The sequence below is a fragment of the Impatiens glandulifera genome, chromosome 6 (assembly GCF_907164915.1).
Source record: "Impatiens glandulifera chromosome 6, dImpGla2.1, whole genome shotgun sequence".
NCBI classification, from domain to species: domain Eukaryota; kingdom Viridiplantae; phylum Streptophyta; class Magnoliopsida; order Ericales; family Balsaminaceae; genus Impatiens; species Impatiens glandulifera.
Genome location: NC_061867.1, coordinates 38634279 through 38649751, shown reverse-complemented (window position 1 = coordinate 38649751; position 15473 = coordinate 38634279). Strand labels below are relative to the sequence as shown.

Here is a 15473-nt window from a genome sequence, read left to right as displayed (position 1 = left end):
GGGTCCGTTGACGGCATGCTAGATCAGGAACATAGAACGGTTATGATCATATCAAGGAAATAAATCAGATGAAGGAAGTACAAGCTCAGATTCTGAAGAAGTTAAATGAGCCAACTTTTAGGAGTGCACCTAGAGCCACAGAGACGTGGATACACAGCTTGGAAGAAGCCAAAAACACTATCATTCCCCATCGACTGAAACTGCCAAATCTTTATATGATTCTGCATTTTTTTTTCTCTTCTTGCTCTATATTAAGAATCTATTTCAGTTTGATTATTTTTTATTCACTTTGTTTTCCCAACTGAAGTATCCACCTTAGCTGAAGCCTGGAACACATTTTCCAAGTTTAAGAATTGCAAGAGATGGGTGTAGAGGCATTCTGGCATGTCCCGGTTTTAGAAGTTTATTAATGAATTTTTCCAAATATATATTATCAATAACCTCCATTATCATATCATATCATATTATGTAACAACTACCAAAAACAAAACAAAAAATTCTTGAATATTTCTGACAGGTCATTAGAAAATATATTATCATATTAATTTCTAAGTTCTGCTTAGACCCATCTTATACTAGCTATTTATTTGGACAATTTTTCTCGGCTGAGAGAGAGAGAAAGAGAGATTAACCAAATACATGAGATTTATTTGAAATCTTATGACACAACTGATATTTATAAATTAATCAAACGGTTCCAGGAGGTTTTGGGTTGTGTTGATCGTTGGCTCCTGTGCCTGGATAGTCATTTAATTCTATATTCATCCTTCCTCTCCTGGTGGGAACTTCACTTGTCTCCGTTAGTTCTCTAATTCCATCTACACTCAAATCCTTATAAGAAAATAATAATTGAAAGAGTTAGGTACAAGTGATAGAGATGTTGATACCCTACAAATAAAGTTGCATTCTAAATGTCAAACCTTTCATCCTCAAATTAGTGGTTGCTTTTACATTCTGCACCCACTATTGTATATGCCTTATCCATTGATTTTTCTATTCTTGGAAAAACAATGACAAGATTTGCCCAACTTTAACACGGATGCTATTTTTTTTTTTTAATTAAATAAGTTTGTATGAATAAAAGAAAAGCCATAAATTTGCACATGTGAATACTATTGTTCTTGTATACAGATATTTAAAATGGGACAACCCGCAAACACACTTAACCATTTAACAATGGTGCATAATTTACCACCTATCGGTTCGAACTCAGAACCTTAGGGTGAGTATCCACATCTTATTACCGTTAGGCTAGAAAAAGGTTTGTATACAGATATTTGTATTATATTGTAACGAATATTATTGCTAAGGCTGCTACACGCACAACATTATCACGGTTAATAGAAATTGAAAATTTAACTTTATATATATTTTATAAGAATCTTAAATATACATGACACTTGTAATTTAAAAACATGCCCCCAAAAAGCATGGGCTTATTTTATTAAGTTGATATATTGATGCACTATTTTGTGTTTTCATTTCTATGCTTTAATTAAACTTTTTTTATGCTAAGTTTCTTTAAATATTGTGCCTGCTAAACTAATGAGTTGTTTTTAAAATATGGTTTATTTCTTAAAATATGCTACTGAGTTCTTCAAATTGTATGTAAAAAAACATGTTGATTTAAAAATTTAATTGAAATAGTGTCTCAAACTATCCTATGTGCTCTCGAAACAATAGAAAGGAATGATACAAATATAAATCATCTCAACAAATAATATGCAAACCAGCAAAAAGTAATTACTAAACAAATATGAACAGAAAAAGGAGAGAGATAGAGAGATCACCAGTAGAGCCACATCTAGCAAATATGGATCAATAATATGATCATCTTTATAGGGCTTGAGGTTTCCTGCAAATCAAATAGCCATAACTTGAGAATCAGTCAAAGCATGGGACGACATATATGAATATAAGTTGTAATTAAGTGTAAGGGTGTCCGGGTAGAGAATATAATATACTTGCAGAAACGACAGAGATCATGGAAGAGGAGAAGATATCGAAGGAGAGGCCCAAAATTAGGAGGAGATAGAGGAGTCTTTTGATCAGTCCCTTCATCATGTTATGAAAAATCAAATATTTGCAGATTAGAGAAGAATTGGTGAGATGAGAAAGCTTTGGTTGTTGGCAATCAAGAAGAAGACCACTTCGCCGAAAGTACTTGTCATGTATGTGGGTTGTTGGTGGAGTTATCCTTTATATGGACAAAAATCAACTGCCTTAGTTTATATTATATATATATATATATAAGAAATTAATTATTATTTATTTCATTTGGAGTTAAATATAAGAAATTAGTTAATAAATAATAGTAAATAAAACCTAGAAAATTAATATAAATAATGATGATTTAGATATAATTGTGTAAACAAACTATTAAATTAAAATTTCTAAAAGAGAAAATCCAACAATCATTCAACTTGTTGTTTAAGATTACTCTAATGACGAATTTACTTGAGTCCTAAATGATGACGATTGAAGTAAGAAAAGTCGAACGAAACAATAAAACGTTGTGAGAAGAAATTCTACCAAATATTTTGAGCGGCGATTGAATATTATTAACCGAGGTTGATAAACAATGTTGAAAAAGATCCTACCAAATGATAATTAACTATCTAAATATATGATCAAAGATAGTGAGAAACTCGAAAATTTTCTAAAAAAAAGCCTACATATGAAAATTAAATCAAATAACTTATTATTGAAAATATAAAAAAAAAAAAAAAAAAACTCTAAATCCGATAATTTGATTTCTTTTGCTGCTAAGAAAGGGACAGAGATGAACTTAAGAAAAAAGATCACTAACACAATCATAACTCACTAACGGTTGAGAGTATTTATCAAAGACTCTACAATTAAAAACAAAGTGTAACCTACTTGAGTTTTGTTTTATTCTTCTAGGACTTAAATTGATTTAAAAATTTTACATATTTTAAGTCTTTAGTTTCCCTTATTTTTGGATAAATTCATACTCTTATAATTGTAATCATACACTGCAAATATATTTCTTAAATATTACTTATTTCCTCTTTATTATTAGCTTCAACTTGGTATCATAGTTATTACTCAGTTTTAACAAACCTTTGTATCCATACGGGAAAGATAGTTATCGATCTGAACGACTAGTGAAATTTGAGTGGAAATAGTAAGAAAGAACTTGATCAAAGGACATGAACGAGAACAAATTCCATGAGGAAGGGCATATATTACCAACCTGAATTTATGAAAACAACACATCTCGAGAGGCCATCAAATAGATAAAAACATGGAAAAGGAAATTGAGGCGGCCTGGGCACAAAATGTTGGGAACAACCTATTAGCGCACTTAAGAAGATGAACACGGACTTATTCTTTTTAGAACTACTCATGTATCGATATGCGGTTCTAAACGAGCTAACTCAAACAATCATTTTAGTAAACACGTCGCTAAAATAGTTAATGGGAATGGTTTGTAGGAATGAACGGGGTCAACCACACCAAACCTCTTTACATCTCTCTAGAATTGAGGGCAATATCGTCTTGATGGCCTTAGTTGACAACGGGCCAAATCTCAACATTTGTCTTTGGAGAACGTTAAAAATATTAGGGTGCCTAAGGAAAGTGTGATCCCATCTAACATTTGTGTGCATGACTTTGATAGCACGTAAAAGGAAGTCATGGGAAGTTTCAAGACAATAGTGGAAGTGATGGGGGGTCGTCTGAAATAGAGTTTGTCGTGATCGATATACAACCATCGTACAATATCATCTTATGGTGACATTGGTTTCTTTAGGCAAAGGTGGTTCAATTGATGTTGCATTAGAAGGTTCGTTTTTATTAGAAAGAAAGATTGACATGTTAAATAGTGAGACTTATGTTATCGGTGGTACCAACATTGCTCACATGACAATTCATGAGGTCTATCTTAAAGATTTGGTAATTGACGTATTTTCTGTTTGAGCTTTTCTTCTTCCTCGCGACGAAGATTAATGATGATCGGTCGAAACTTTTGATTTTTCAAAAGTGTAACTCGGTTGATACTCAACCAAATCGGCTAATTCAAAGGCTGAAATTATCACCGTAACATGGTGATCATTTCACCTACAATCATAGGCTTCATCAACGTTTGGACGATCAAGTTGGATGAAGAACATACTAAAGCCATTAATGACATTATGTTTGAAATTCGATCCATTTGATCAGTCAACCGACCTAAGGAGACTATAAATATCCCTTTAAAGAAACTGAAGGCAAGGATCATAATCTCAAGCCCTTAATCCATTCCATACGAAATCCGCCACTAAAATTTTCAATCTTTTCTTGATAATTTTGAAATTTTGTATTAGAGTTTAAGGCTCGATTCTAGGTAATACAAAGTTGCTAATAGAGTTTAAGAATCTTCTTCAACTCACGGTCAAATTTCAATAATGTTGTAATTCAACTCATTAATTCAAATTCAAATTATTATATTTCTGTTCGATCAGTTTTATATACTGCTTGTTTGTTCAATTTTTGATTGGAAAATGATCTTTAGATCTTTTACAAGTTTTCTGACAAAAAATAATTTGAATTAATCGATCCAAATCAAAAAAAATACATTTACTAGTCACCCAAAACCTTACCAACACATTTGTAATGTGTTAAGAGTATATCCAGAATAATTTTAAGCAATCCCGATCATGTTTGATCAAAAACTAATTTTTTTATAAAAAAAAACGTCGTAAGATCTAGTGTTCATATTTTGATTTTATTTGATCTTATGAGTTATAAAGAGGCTATTAGCAAACTCCTTACACTTTATTAAACCATAAACATCATAATTCCGACTTTTACTTGAAAAATATTCGCTTATAATGGAAGATCATCCCGATCAAATAAAGTATTGGGATGATGTTATAAACAATCTTTGAGGTCAATTGAAGCTCCTGAACCCTTTAGATCGAAGAATGGAGGCTCCAATCGAAATCACCAAACATACTGTTTGGTGTTCTTCATGGCCAACCGAGGGTTTTACCTGGGTTCAATTTCCGACCGTGAAAATCGAACCCTCCCCTACAACTGACCGACGAAATTTTAGCCTGGGTTTGATTTTTGAATAAGAAAACAAGCCTGACATTGTTTTTGACCGAGGAAACTTAGTCCCGACCGAGAAATCTCATGCACCCAACAGAGGAAATCTTGCAACGACCGAGAGCTCCCTACATCCAACCGAGAGGGCTTAGCATTGACTGAGGATCTTTTGCACCCGACAGAGAGGGCTTAGCGCTACATTTGGCGCGGCCTCCATGCCAGGTGAGGCCCGAGTTAAAGCTACAGCTTTAGCCGATGGCTTTTCCGATATCTTAGGATGTAGTTGGTGCTCCATTGGCTTTCATGTACAGGTATGGTGTCTTCCCACTACGACCAAAGTACTTTGATCTTTTTTTCTCAAAATCTATAAAACAAATATAAAATTATTATTTTGGGACTTCACTTCGTTCTATCTAGACTATTTATCTATTCAATTATCTATTTATCTCATTTGGGTTTATTATGCATAATTTAATTAATTTTTAAATCGATTAATATGAAATCGACTTCAAACCATTTATTTTTTTAATCCAGTGTAATTAGCTTGTATAAAAATATTTTTTAAATAATTTGCTGGCTAGGATTCAAAACTTATAAATTATGAGTAAAAAATGTGTTTACATTATTGTTCATACATCTCAACTAGTGATAAAAAAGAGGAGTGATACATCTCAACTAGTGATAAAAAAGAGGAGTGATGAGAAAGGGAATGACGTGTCACCACATCACTGGCTGAAAAAATTATAAAGGGTAAAAAGAAAATTTGTTATTTTTTCAGCGAATCAGAGCACACCATGTCATTCCCTCCCCAAATCATTTCTCTAAAAAAAATGCATTATCGTGATTACATTGATGATGTTGCCACTTTGATGTTTTCAATTGATTTGAATAATAATCGTGTTGATATTTGATCACCCAATTGGTGATCACTACTCATTAATTATAGAAACATTCAGTGTATTAAAGCCTAAAGAATTATGAAGCATACCAAAACAAATGGATTATAAGTTGAGGAGCTATAGAAACATACACACTTGATTCGAAATCGAAACACGTGTCATGTTATAAATTGGAACCTAGTGGTGAACTATTACAAATTTTAAAACCTACCCGATATTCTCTTTCTTTCTCGAAGATCTCTCAAAACCAAAAGCCATAAACCTAGAAATCCCAAAAAAAAACTTTTGTCAATATATTTTTATTTCTAATTTTAACTCTCAAGACAAAAAACAAACAAACTAAAACCTTACGGAATTTTGACGAAATGATAACAGGGTTATTTCCAAACATAATATAGGTGCAGTAATTTTGCAAAAGTAACATTTTGTCCCTGACAAAAAACCAATATAACCCCTTATAACTTTTCTCTTCTTTTTCTCTTCTACTATCTTCTTTCTCTCTTCTTCTCACTCCGGCAACGCTCTCTTCTTCTCTTCTACTATCTTCTTTCTCTCTTCTTCTCACTCCGCAACGCTCTCTTCTTCTCTTCTACTATCTTCTTTCTCTCTTCTTCGTCAGCATCCTGCACAAATGCATTTTGCGTCTACGTAGGATGCTGAGAAGGTTAGAGTTCATATATTTTATTGTGCATATATGACGCAAAATATGATAAAAATAAAATGATTGTAGCATCCTGCGTCTGCGCAATTTGCGCCGACGCACAATGAAATTTGCGTATACGCAAAATGCAATTTGAGCAGACGCAAATTGCAAAGAATGATAGAAATAAAATGATAGATTGAAATATACTAATAAATAGTTATAGTGATATTTATTCTTGCGGGTTAATTTTTTTAAGCCCACACAAATTTAAAAAATAAAATAGCTAAATGTGATTGAACCTTAGTCACTTGTATGATAGACAATAATAATTACCACTACAATACAACTATTTTATTACATATTTTAATCTATCATTTTATTTCTATCATATTTTGCGTAGATGCAAAGTATAGTTTGTGCAAGCGCAAATTGTATTTTGCGTTTGTACAAATTGCATTTTGCGTAGGCGCAAATTACAATTTGTATAGGCAAAAATACAATTTGCGCAAGCGCAGGATGCTACAATCATTTTATTTCTATCATATTTTGCGTCACATTTGCGCAATAAAATATTTGAACCCTAAACCCTCTCAGCATCCTACGCAGGCGCAAGATGCATTTGCGCAAATCATTTACGCAGGATGCTCACGAAGAAGCAGACAAAAAAAGAGAGTAGAAGAGAAGAAAAGAGCGTTGTCGGAGTGAGAAGAAGAAAAAATGATGATAGTAGAAGAGAAGAAGAGAGAAAGAAGAGAAAAGTTATAAGGGGGTATATTGGTCTTTTGCCAGGGATAAAAGGTTACTTTTACAAATATTACTGCCCCTATGTTATTTTTGGAAATAACTCTGTTATTGGGGTTATTTCGTCAAATTTCCCAAACCTTAAACGCATAAGAGGCTAAATTGTACTTCTTTCAATTTTATTTAAAAACTCTTAAAACTCGCTGGTCCACAGTGCGCACGGATCACAGACTACGTAAAGAAACCTTCCTTTTTTGGTTCATTTTCTCAATGGGCCGGATTTTTTAATTGTCCAACTGAAAATAACCGAAAGAATTAGTTTATAAATTTTTTATTTATTTCATTTATATTTTATATTAAGAAACAAAATTTATTTAGTTTGTCTGATATTTCAAAAAATTAATTTTATGTTCAACAGATATGTCGTCGATTCCATATTAGTTTACATTACTAAATTAGATCCCATTGTAATTAGCCTTTATAATATATTTCACTTAAGCCCTAGCCAAGGCTGTATTCCTTCCTCACGAAAAATTGAAGTTGTCTTAGTTTTTTTCAAATGGTGCTAAATATGGTAGCTTTTGGGACTTGTTTGAGGAAAGTGTTTTTTGAGTTTTATCTGAGTTTTATTAAAAAAAAAACTCTTGTTTGATAAAAAGTAAGAAAAAACTGGTTTTTAAAATTTGAAGACTAATTTGCCCTTTGACTTTAGAAGATATAGTGTAGGTGAGAGAATGATAGTTTAGAGAGAGAATAAAATTAGAGGATAATTTTGGTATTTAAATGATAAACTTATTTGATTTGATGGTTGATAAGATTTTTGAATTTTGAGATAAAAAATGGGTTTTATCCCAAAAATCCTTTCATCAAACGAGGCCATCGACGATCAAAAGCTGTTTCTTCCAAAAACAGCTCAAATCATTTCTTAAAGTTTCCAGCAAATTTATCAACGGAAATTTCCCATTTTCCATAACTAGATCCAATTCAAGAGGGAAATGCATTGTTTCTTTTGATTGCCAAGAAATAAGGCATTTGAAAAGAGAATAGTCCAATATTGAAGAAAAGACCGAACAAAATGAAAGAGAAGTAATGTCAATGTGACATGTGGTGATGGCTCTATGTTCTCACATTTCATCTAAAACCATAGAAGAAGATTGCATACTAGATTTTGAGTGTTCTTTTCACAAGACACTAACATAAAAAAGAATTTATTCAGAGCTATGAGAGGATAAGTAGTATTGTTTATGGGGAACAACATGACTTACGAGATTGAAGGTGTTGGTTATGTAGGAATCAAATGAATGATGGTTCAATACTAAAGTTGCAAGGAGTTAAGCACATTCCAAAGTTCTCGTATACTTATCCATTCTAGAAGATCAAGGATAATGAAATTTGTATTAAACAATGGGATAATGAAGATCCCAAAGGGAGCTACTATTGAAGGCAACTAAGAAAAAGAAAGCCTATATATCTTGGAGAACTTATCAAGTATTTGCTTGGTAGTGAGTCAATTAAATATTTACTTGGTAATGAGTCAATTACAAGACCCAAATCAAATTGTGGCATCTAAGGTTTGGACAAACTAAAATGTTTGGAGGAACTGATAGGCAAGGGATGCTTGGAAAATCAAAACTAATGGAGCTTGAGTTTGAGTTTGCCAACAGCATGTGATGGAAAAATCCACAAAAGTTAGTTTTGAGGCTTGATCAAAGATCATACTTGATTATGTTCATTTGGATGTTTTGAGACCTAACCCAAAATCTATTTCATGGTGAAGCTAGATATTATATTTTATTTTGTGGATGATTTCTCAAATAGAAAGTTGGGTTTTTCCTATGAAAGAAAAAGGTAAGGTAGTTAAACAATTCAATGATTCAAAAACTTTGGTTGAGATACAAGATGGAAGGAGGATGAAGAAGCTGTGGACCAGACAATGGTATAGAGTTGTAAATAGTGAATTCAGTAAACTTTACAAGCAACATGGAATAGGTAGAAAGGATTAAAAAGATGAGGACAAATGGTCTAGTGACACATATCTGTTAGACACATATCAAAATAAAATGAAGTAACAGAAAGGATAAACTGAAACACTACTAGAAATTTAATATATTCATAATATATATGCATAATGGCACTTTCCTATGTCAAGTTCTTGTTTGGTAGTATATTTGAGTCATTCATTTAATCTTGAAGCTCAAATAACACAAAGTTTCACATAACTTTTAAAATTAAAATGTGATGCCTTGAAAAAGTTTGTGCCTATATCAAGAAGGTTTTGGCTGTTTTTAAGCTATGAAGGAAACTCATACCATACAGAAACTAATATTTCCCAGTTGGGATTAAACAGTAAATACACTAATGAGTTAGTTGCACTTGAGTATTTTCTAGGGAATAGGTGACGATAACATAACTTTTTTAGTTTTAGTTTTACCTTCTAGTCAGAGCTTCTTACTTGCATGTATGTATGGGTGAGAGAACTAACAACATACAAAACACATCCTAGTGGATTTCCCTTTCATTTATAACCTTTCTCTATTTTTCACTATCTGGGCACATCACCAAAAAAAGTTTCTGCAGCAGTTGGATGTCTTACAAAAGTCCATGAATCTGCTTCTACAAAAGATGTGGTCCCTACCCCTGTTCCATAAATGTAAAACAAAACAGAACCACCATTAAGCGTACTGGAAAAAGAAAAAAAAGTTTGATCAGTTGTTGATGATGTCTTGTACCCTTTTCAATTCTAATGTTTGACTATTGTCATTGTTTCCCTTAGCTCACATTGTTCGCTTTTCCATGAGGACTACGTGAACAGAGCTAGCTACTTGCTCGCAAATTTGTAGGACAGGGCATGATTAATGGAACTACATGGGAAGGGGGTTAAGGATGTGAAAGGGGAATTCAAATGAAAAAAGGAAGAGATAATAAGTTAACTAAATCTAGCCACCGAATATTATTATTATTATGTGAATCAAGTACATGATGTTTACTGTACCTTAGTTATTTCCTCTTGCACTCCATCAACCAACTGCACTTCGGCTACAAGCCGATCATACTCAAGTTGTGCCAATGCTAGTTCGTGTTCAAGCTGTTTTAACTGACAAAGACAATAAGACTTGTTAGAGAGAAATGAGAGGACAGACAGAGGTCAAGCATGATAATAATTTGCTTTTATTTATTTTGTACACAATGAATTCAAACGAAGTCCAACAACCTTTTACTAGCTCTATTCTAGTAGAGTTCAGGAATTGACAAAGTACTTTTACTCAATTGGTTTTAGAGAATTTATATTAAATTAATAAAATAACAGTCTTCAAGAAAGAATCCGTTGTCATACCATATTAAAAGGAAAACGGCTGGAAAAATAACATATTATCACATTGCCTGAACTGAAAATAAAGACCTAGTGAGAAGTCTATATCTAAGTTGATATTACTTACCTTCACAGTTAGTTGTTCTTCCCTCTTTTGTGCATCCAAACATCTGACAAAAAGAAGGAAAAACAAAAGGCATTTCAAACACAGCAGAAAAAATGAGTTTCCTAAAAGAGGCTGTGCCTAAACATGGGGCAAGAGAAAGAGTAAAATCTCATTAATAAAATTTACTTTTGGTTTTCTCTTGTGCTTAAATCCTTTGCCGGAACAATTGTTCTATATGCAAATATTTATAAAATATATAATGGCCTTCAAACACAAAATATTTGTAGAATTCATCTTCCTGGAATTGGTTCAATTTACTTACACTCTACACATTGTTTGTTGTCGGTCTTTGTTTTTATTACACTCAATGTCGGTCTCATTTAACCACAAGTGATTTGAATAATATCATCACTCTTTACCCTCAGGCCTAAATCTTCACTCTTAAAAGCTTAATATTCTACATGGTATGAGAGCATTTTGAGCTACACTTTCTATCTCACCGTATTTGTCTGTCTTCGTGTCTAGACAGTTTTCGGTCCAAAAAAGCATCAACATCCAGCGAGACTCCGGCGATTCAAAGTCAAATCGCTGTCAACAACATAGCGACACACCGGCGATTCAAAATCAATTTGTTATCATCACTCTTTACTCTCAAATCTTTACTCTCAAGAGCTCAATATTCTACGTGATATCAGAGTGATATCAAAGTGTTCTTTAATCTCAATATTCACTCTCAAGAGCTCACTTCAAAAATTGACATGGAACAAAGATCTATGATTTTCATATACAAAAACCATTTGTCCACTGTTCGCATGGCGAACGGCGCATCCACAAAAGTTCTAGGAACCAGATCAACTTACGTAACACCTAACATTTGTTTATACATATTTTAATATTCAAAATCTTTATCACAATCTATTGTCAATTAGAAAGATTTATCATGATTTAAAATGTCTTACGAAATTTTATCCGAATAGTAGTGAATTTCAAGATACGGGATCAGGGAGGAAAAATGAAAATGCTAAGTTGTGTTCGGGACTCTACATCTTGCAACATTACTCAACCATAGAGAATGATTCAGGTTATTGAACTTCTCTTTCAAACAAACGTGCCGAAATAATGTTGTGGCATTATAGACTTTAGCATCCCAGTTTTTTTGTATTTGGCTAAACTATTTCCAAACTTATTTATCAATGAAACCACCCCTTCTTTTCATTGTGATACTTGTTAAACACACTTGATCATTTTACCCAAGCGTTGCATATAAACTATCGAAATCATTCTCAATAATTCATAGTGACGTGTGGGGACATGCCCACACTAACAATTTAAATAGTGGCGATGGTTTGGGATCTTTATCGACCATCACACTCGCCTCACTAGGTTTTTCCTAATGAAAGAAAAATCTGAAGTTTGTCAAATTTTAAAAGACTTCTTCATCTTAATCCAAAACAAATTCTAATTCTCCAACCAAGCCTTCAAAACCGATAACGGACGTGAATTCTTTTTGCCAAACCTCAATGACTTCCTAAAATCAATGGGCATCATTCATCTAAGCTCATGTGTTGATACTCCCCAACAAAATGGCATCGCCGAAAGAAAAACCATTGGGGCGATACCATATCCACTATTGTCTACCTCATTAACCGTATGCCATCACACATTTTTCAATTCCAAAGTCCAAGTGAAACTATCTTAAAAATCTTTCCCGATTCCAAAATTGCATCCACACTCTCGTAAAAAATTTTGAATGCATCTCTTTTGTTCACTCATAACCATAATCGGAAAAAACTACCTTGGAGCCACGAAATGCATCTCTACGGTACTCGCCAAATCAAAAGGGGTACAAATGCTACTATCCTCACTCCAAAAAGACTTTCTACTCCATGGAAGTCTCATTCTCTGAAGATCAACTCTTCTACCACCATATTGAGGGGGAGAACCTCAACAACCTTCAACTGATAGTCCTCCCAAAGACATTATCCCTCGTATATTTATACCTATATCCGAATCTGTATTTGAAACCACAATATTAACTTCAATCGAAATTACATCCGAATCCTAACCACTTCTTCACCAACCTCACATGAACGTGACTCCTAGTATTGGTGCTTCACCTAACGTCGTCTCCAAAATATCTCCATGATCTCAAACAATCACCAAGGGCATGGTTCGAAAAATTCTCAATTTTTATTATCGATAATGATTTCTCTCAATGCCAAGTCGACCACACTATGTTTGTCAAGATTGTTCCGAATGAAAAAAAACAACAATCCTCATTGTCTGCGTTTATGACACCATTATAACAGTGGACGATGAAAAAGTGATTCGAAAAATTGAAAGAGTTCATTAGTAGCCGATTCGACACCAAAGATCTCGGACCCCTCAAGTTTTTCCTAGGAATGGAACTTGCCTAGTCAAAGAAGGGATCTACTTATCTCAAAAGAAATATACCATATACCTTTTAAAGGAACTGACGTGTTTGGATGTAAGCCTGTCGACACCCCTATGGATTTGGTCCACAAACTTGAAAATAACAAGGAAGATACTTCAACCAACGACTCATGGGACGAATCCGTAGTTACTCACACTCGTCCCGACATTAGCTTTGCAGTGAGCGTTGTTAGCCAATTAATTAATCGTCCCTTCGAAGATCATATGAACGCAATTTTCAAGATTCAAAGGTACCTACCTAAAAGGTTCCCGTGAAAAAGACTGTAGTTATTCATATGATGTGTAACAACCAAGCTGCAAACAGTATCGCAAAGAATCCAGTTCATCATGATAGAGCCACACATTGAAATTGATCGTCAAATCACTTTTGAAAACGTCAATAAAGAGTTTATTGCACCCTTCTACGTTACATCACGCAATCAGGTGGCTGACATACTCATTAAAACTCTTCACAAGTCGAATTTCGAGGACTATGTGGCAAGTTGGGTACTCTCAATATTTATTACCCAACTTGAGGAGGGAGTGTAGAATTGTCTCTCCATTTCCTTGAAATATGTGCAAATTACTTGCACTAAACATGTTATTTTCCTTATACTCTACACATTGTTTGTTGTCAGTCCTTGCTTTATTACACTCAATGTGCCTTATATATCACACATCTTTCATGTAAACCACAAGTCATATTTGAATAATATCATCACTTTTTACTCTCAATCTTCACTATCAAGCTCAATATTCTTCAATATTGAATCTAAAAAATCACTAAAATAGTAAGTAATCAGATGCCTCAAATATCCACAGATATTATACCTGCCTGATGATGGGCAAATTAACATAGGCATTTAAAGAAATAGCAGTCATTTTTCATTTAAAGAAATAGCAGTCATTTGTAACTCAAGTCTGCTAAGTTACCGTTCTCCAAGTTTTGTATTCTCTTGCATTAGGTTTAGAACCTCTTCATTCTCCTTCATTGAGGGCTGCAAATGGAATATGACAAGAAAAAGTGATTGAGAATTGTTGTTATCTGTAAATTTGTCATAAGCTTTTAATGGGATCACAAAATTGAGTAACACGTGGAAGTTTAATGTTATTGGAATGAACTAGCAAGAGGCAAATATATGAGGTCCTAGTCTGTCTTCAAGTAAAACAGATAGCTATAATACAACTATAATAATCCAAGAAGCTACCCACTAGCATTTTTTTACTAAGGCCCCGACTTTACATGCCATTAGTCAGTCTTTTACGAATACATAAAAGGTTAATAGAAGTACTTACCAGATCATTATCAGCCACAACATCAATGATAATTTTCTCTTTTTTGTTTTCAATTAAAGAGCTTTGTTCTTTTCTCTTTAAGTGTTCTCCTGTAACACACAAACCAAGAGAACTGGTAAGGATTTTTCGAGGTATAGTTTGTCTAAAATAAAATCTATATCTTGGACCATGACCTTGCAGATTGGATTGCAGTTCTCTATCGTAATTGCTAGAAGGAGTGACTGGATGCAGTGGCCCTGAACTTATCACTGTTGCCTTAGTAGCAATAGAAGACGGGTTAACTTCCACCACTAAAGGTGAATGAGCTCCATTATTGGGTCTATCTAATTGAGAAGATTCCTGAACTGAAGGCCTTGTCTTCATCTGATGATACCCAATTAATCCACAATGATAATCCCTGCCAATTTAAAAATATTAATAATTGTTTCAAGCATATATGCTGAATAATATCAACATTTAGAATGGCCTCAATCAAATAAATGTTACAAATTGTATTAATGAGAAACTGTTAACTTACCTACCATATAAATCTATTTAATTAATATCTTAATCAATTATGATTACCCCCAGCAATGCAATATTAGAAGTTACTATTTCCTTTCATACCATATTTGTAGAAGGAAATATGTATAGATTGTATACCACAGTGTCCATTCTGATTCATAGAAAATAATACAATAAGTGAAACAATTTGTTTACCCCCAAATCTCCACTCTCACAGCTTTTCGATCCACGACAGCTTGTTTTTCCTCATTTGGAAAATTCTTCAAATACTAATTATTATGTAAAGAATGGGGGATTGATCCAAATCTGCTTTCATGGCTCGGCCACATGGATCATTGCTGATGCATTTTGTGAGAATAGCACTAGCATTTATGTTAGTATAGTATGTCTTTTACTTAGCCTTTTATGGCACTTTTGATGTATAGTGAAGAGGGTTATGTGAGAAAGATTATGTCTTACTTTTGTCACAATTCAGTTTTGCAAATCATT

At 33.4% G+C, this 15473-nt stretch overlaps 1 protein-coding gene across 6 annotated transcripts in view; it reads right to left on the bottom strand.

Moving 5' to 3' along the window:
- Nucleotides 1-476: 476 nt before the first annotated feature.
- LOC124942409 (protein MICRORCHIDIA 6) overlaps nt 477-15473 on the bottom strand; it is a 36022-nt gene continuing 21025 nt past the window's right edge. For 3 of the 6 annotated variants that reach the window (XM_047482910.1, XM_047482911.1, XM_047482914.1), the window contains 7 exons: nt 14654-14877; nt 14481-14569; nt 14118-14182; nt 10773-10815; nt 10328-10429; nt 1791-1855; nt 477-831 (listed from right to left, as the gene is read on the bottom strand). In XM_047482910.1, coding sequence (XP_047338866.1) covers nt 1805-1855; nt 10328-10429; nt 10773-10815; nt 14118-14182; nt 14481-14569; nt 14654-14877 — 574 coding nt within the window. In that variant the 3' untranslated portion in view covers nt 477-831; nt 1791-1804. Of the gene's footprint in view, nt 832-1790; nt 1856-9641; nt 10017-10064; nt 10197-10327; nt 10430-10772; nt 10816-14117; nt 14183-14480; nt 14570-14653; nt 14878-15473 lie in introns of those variants that run through there. The other 3 variants (XR_007099696.1, XM_047482912.1, XM_047482913.1) reach the window with 3 other exon arrangements.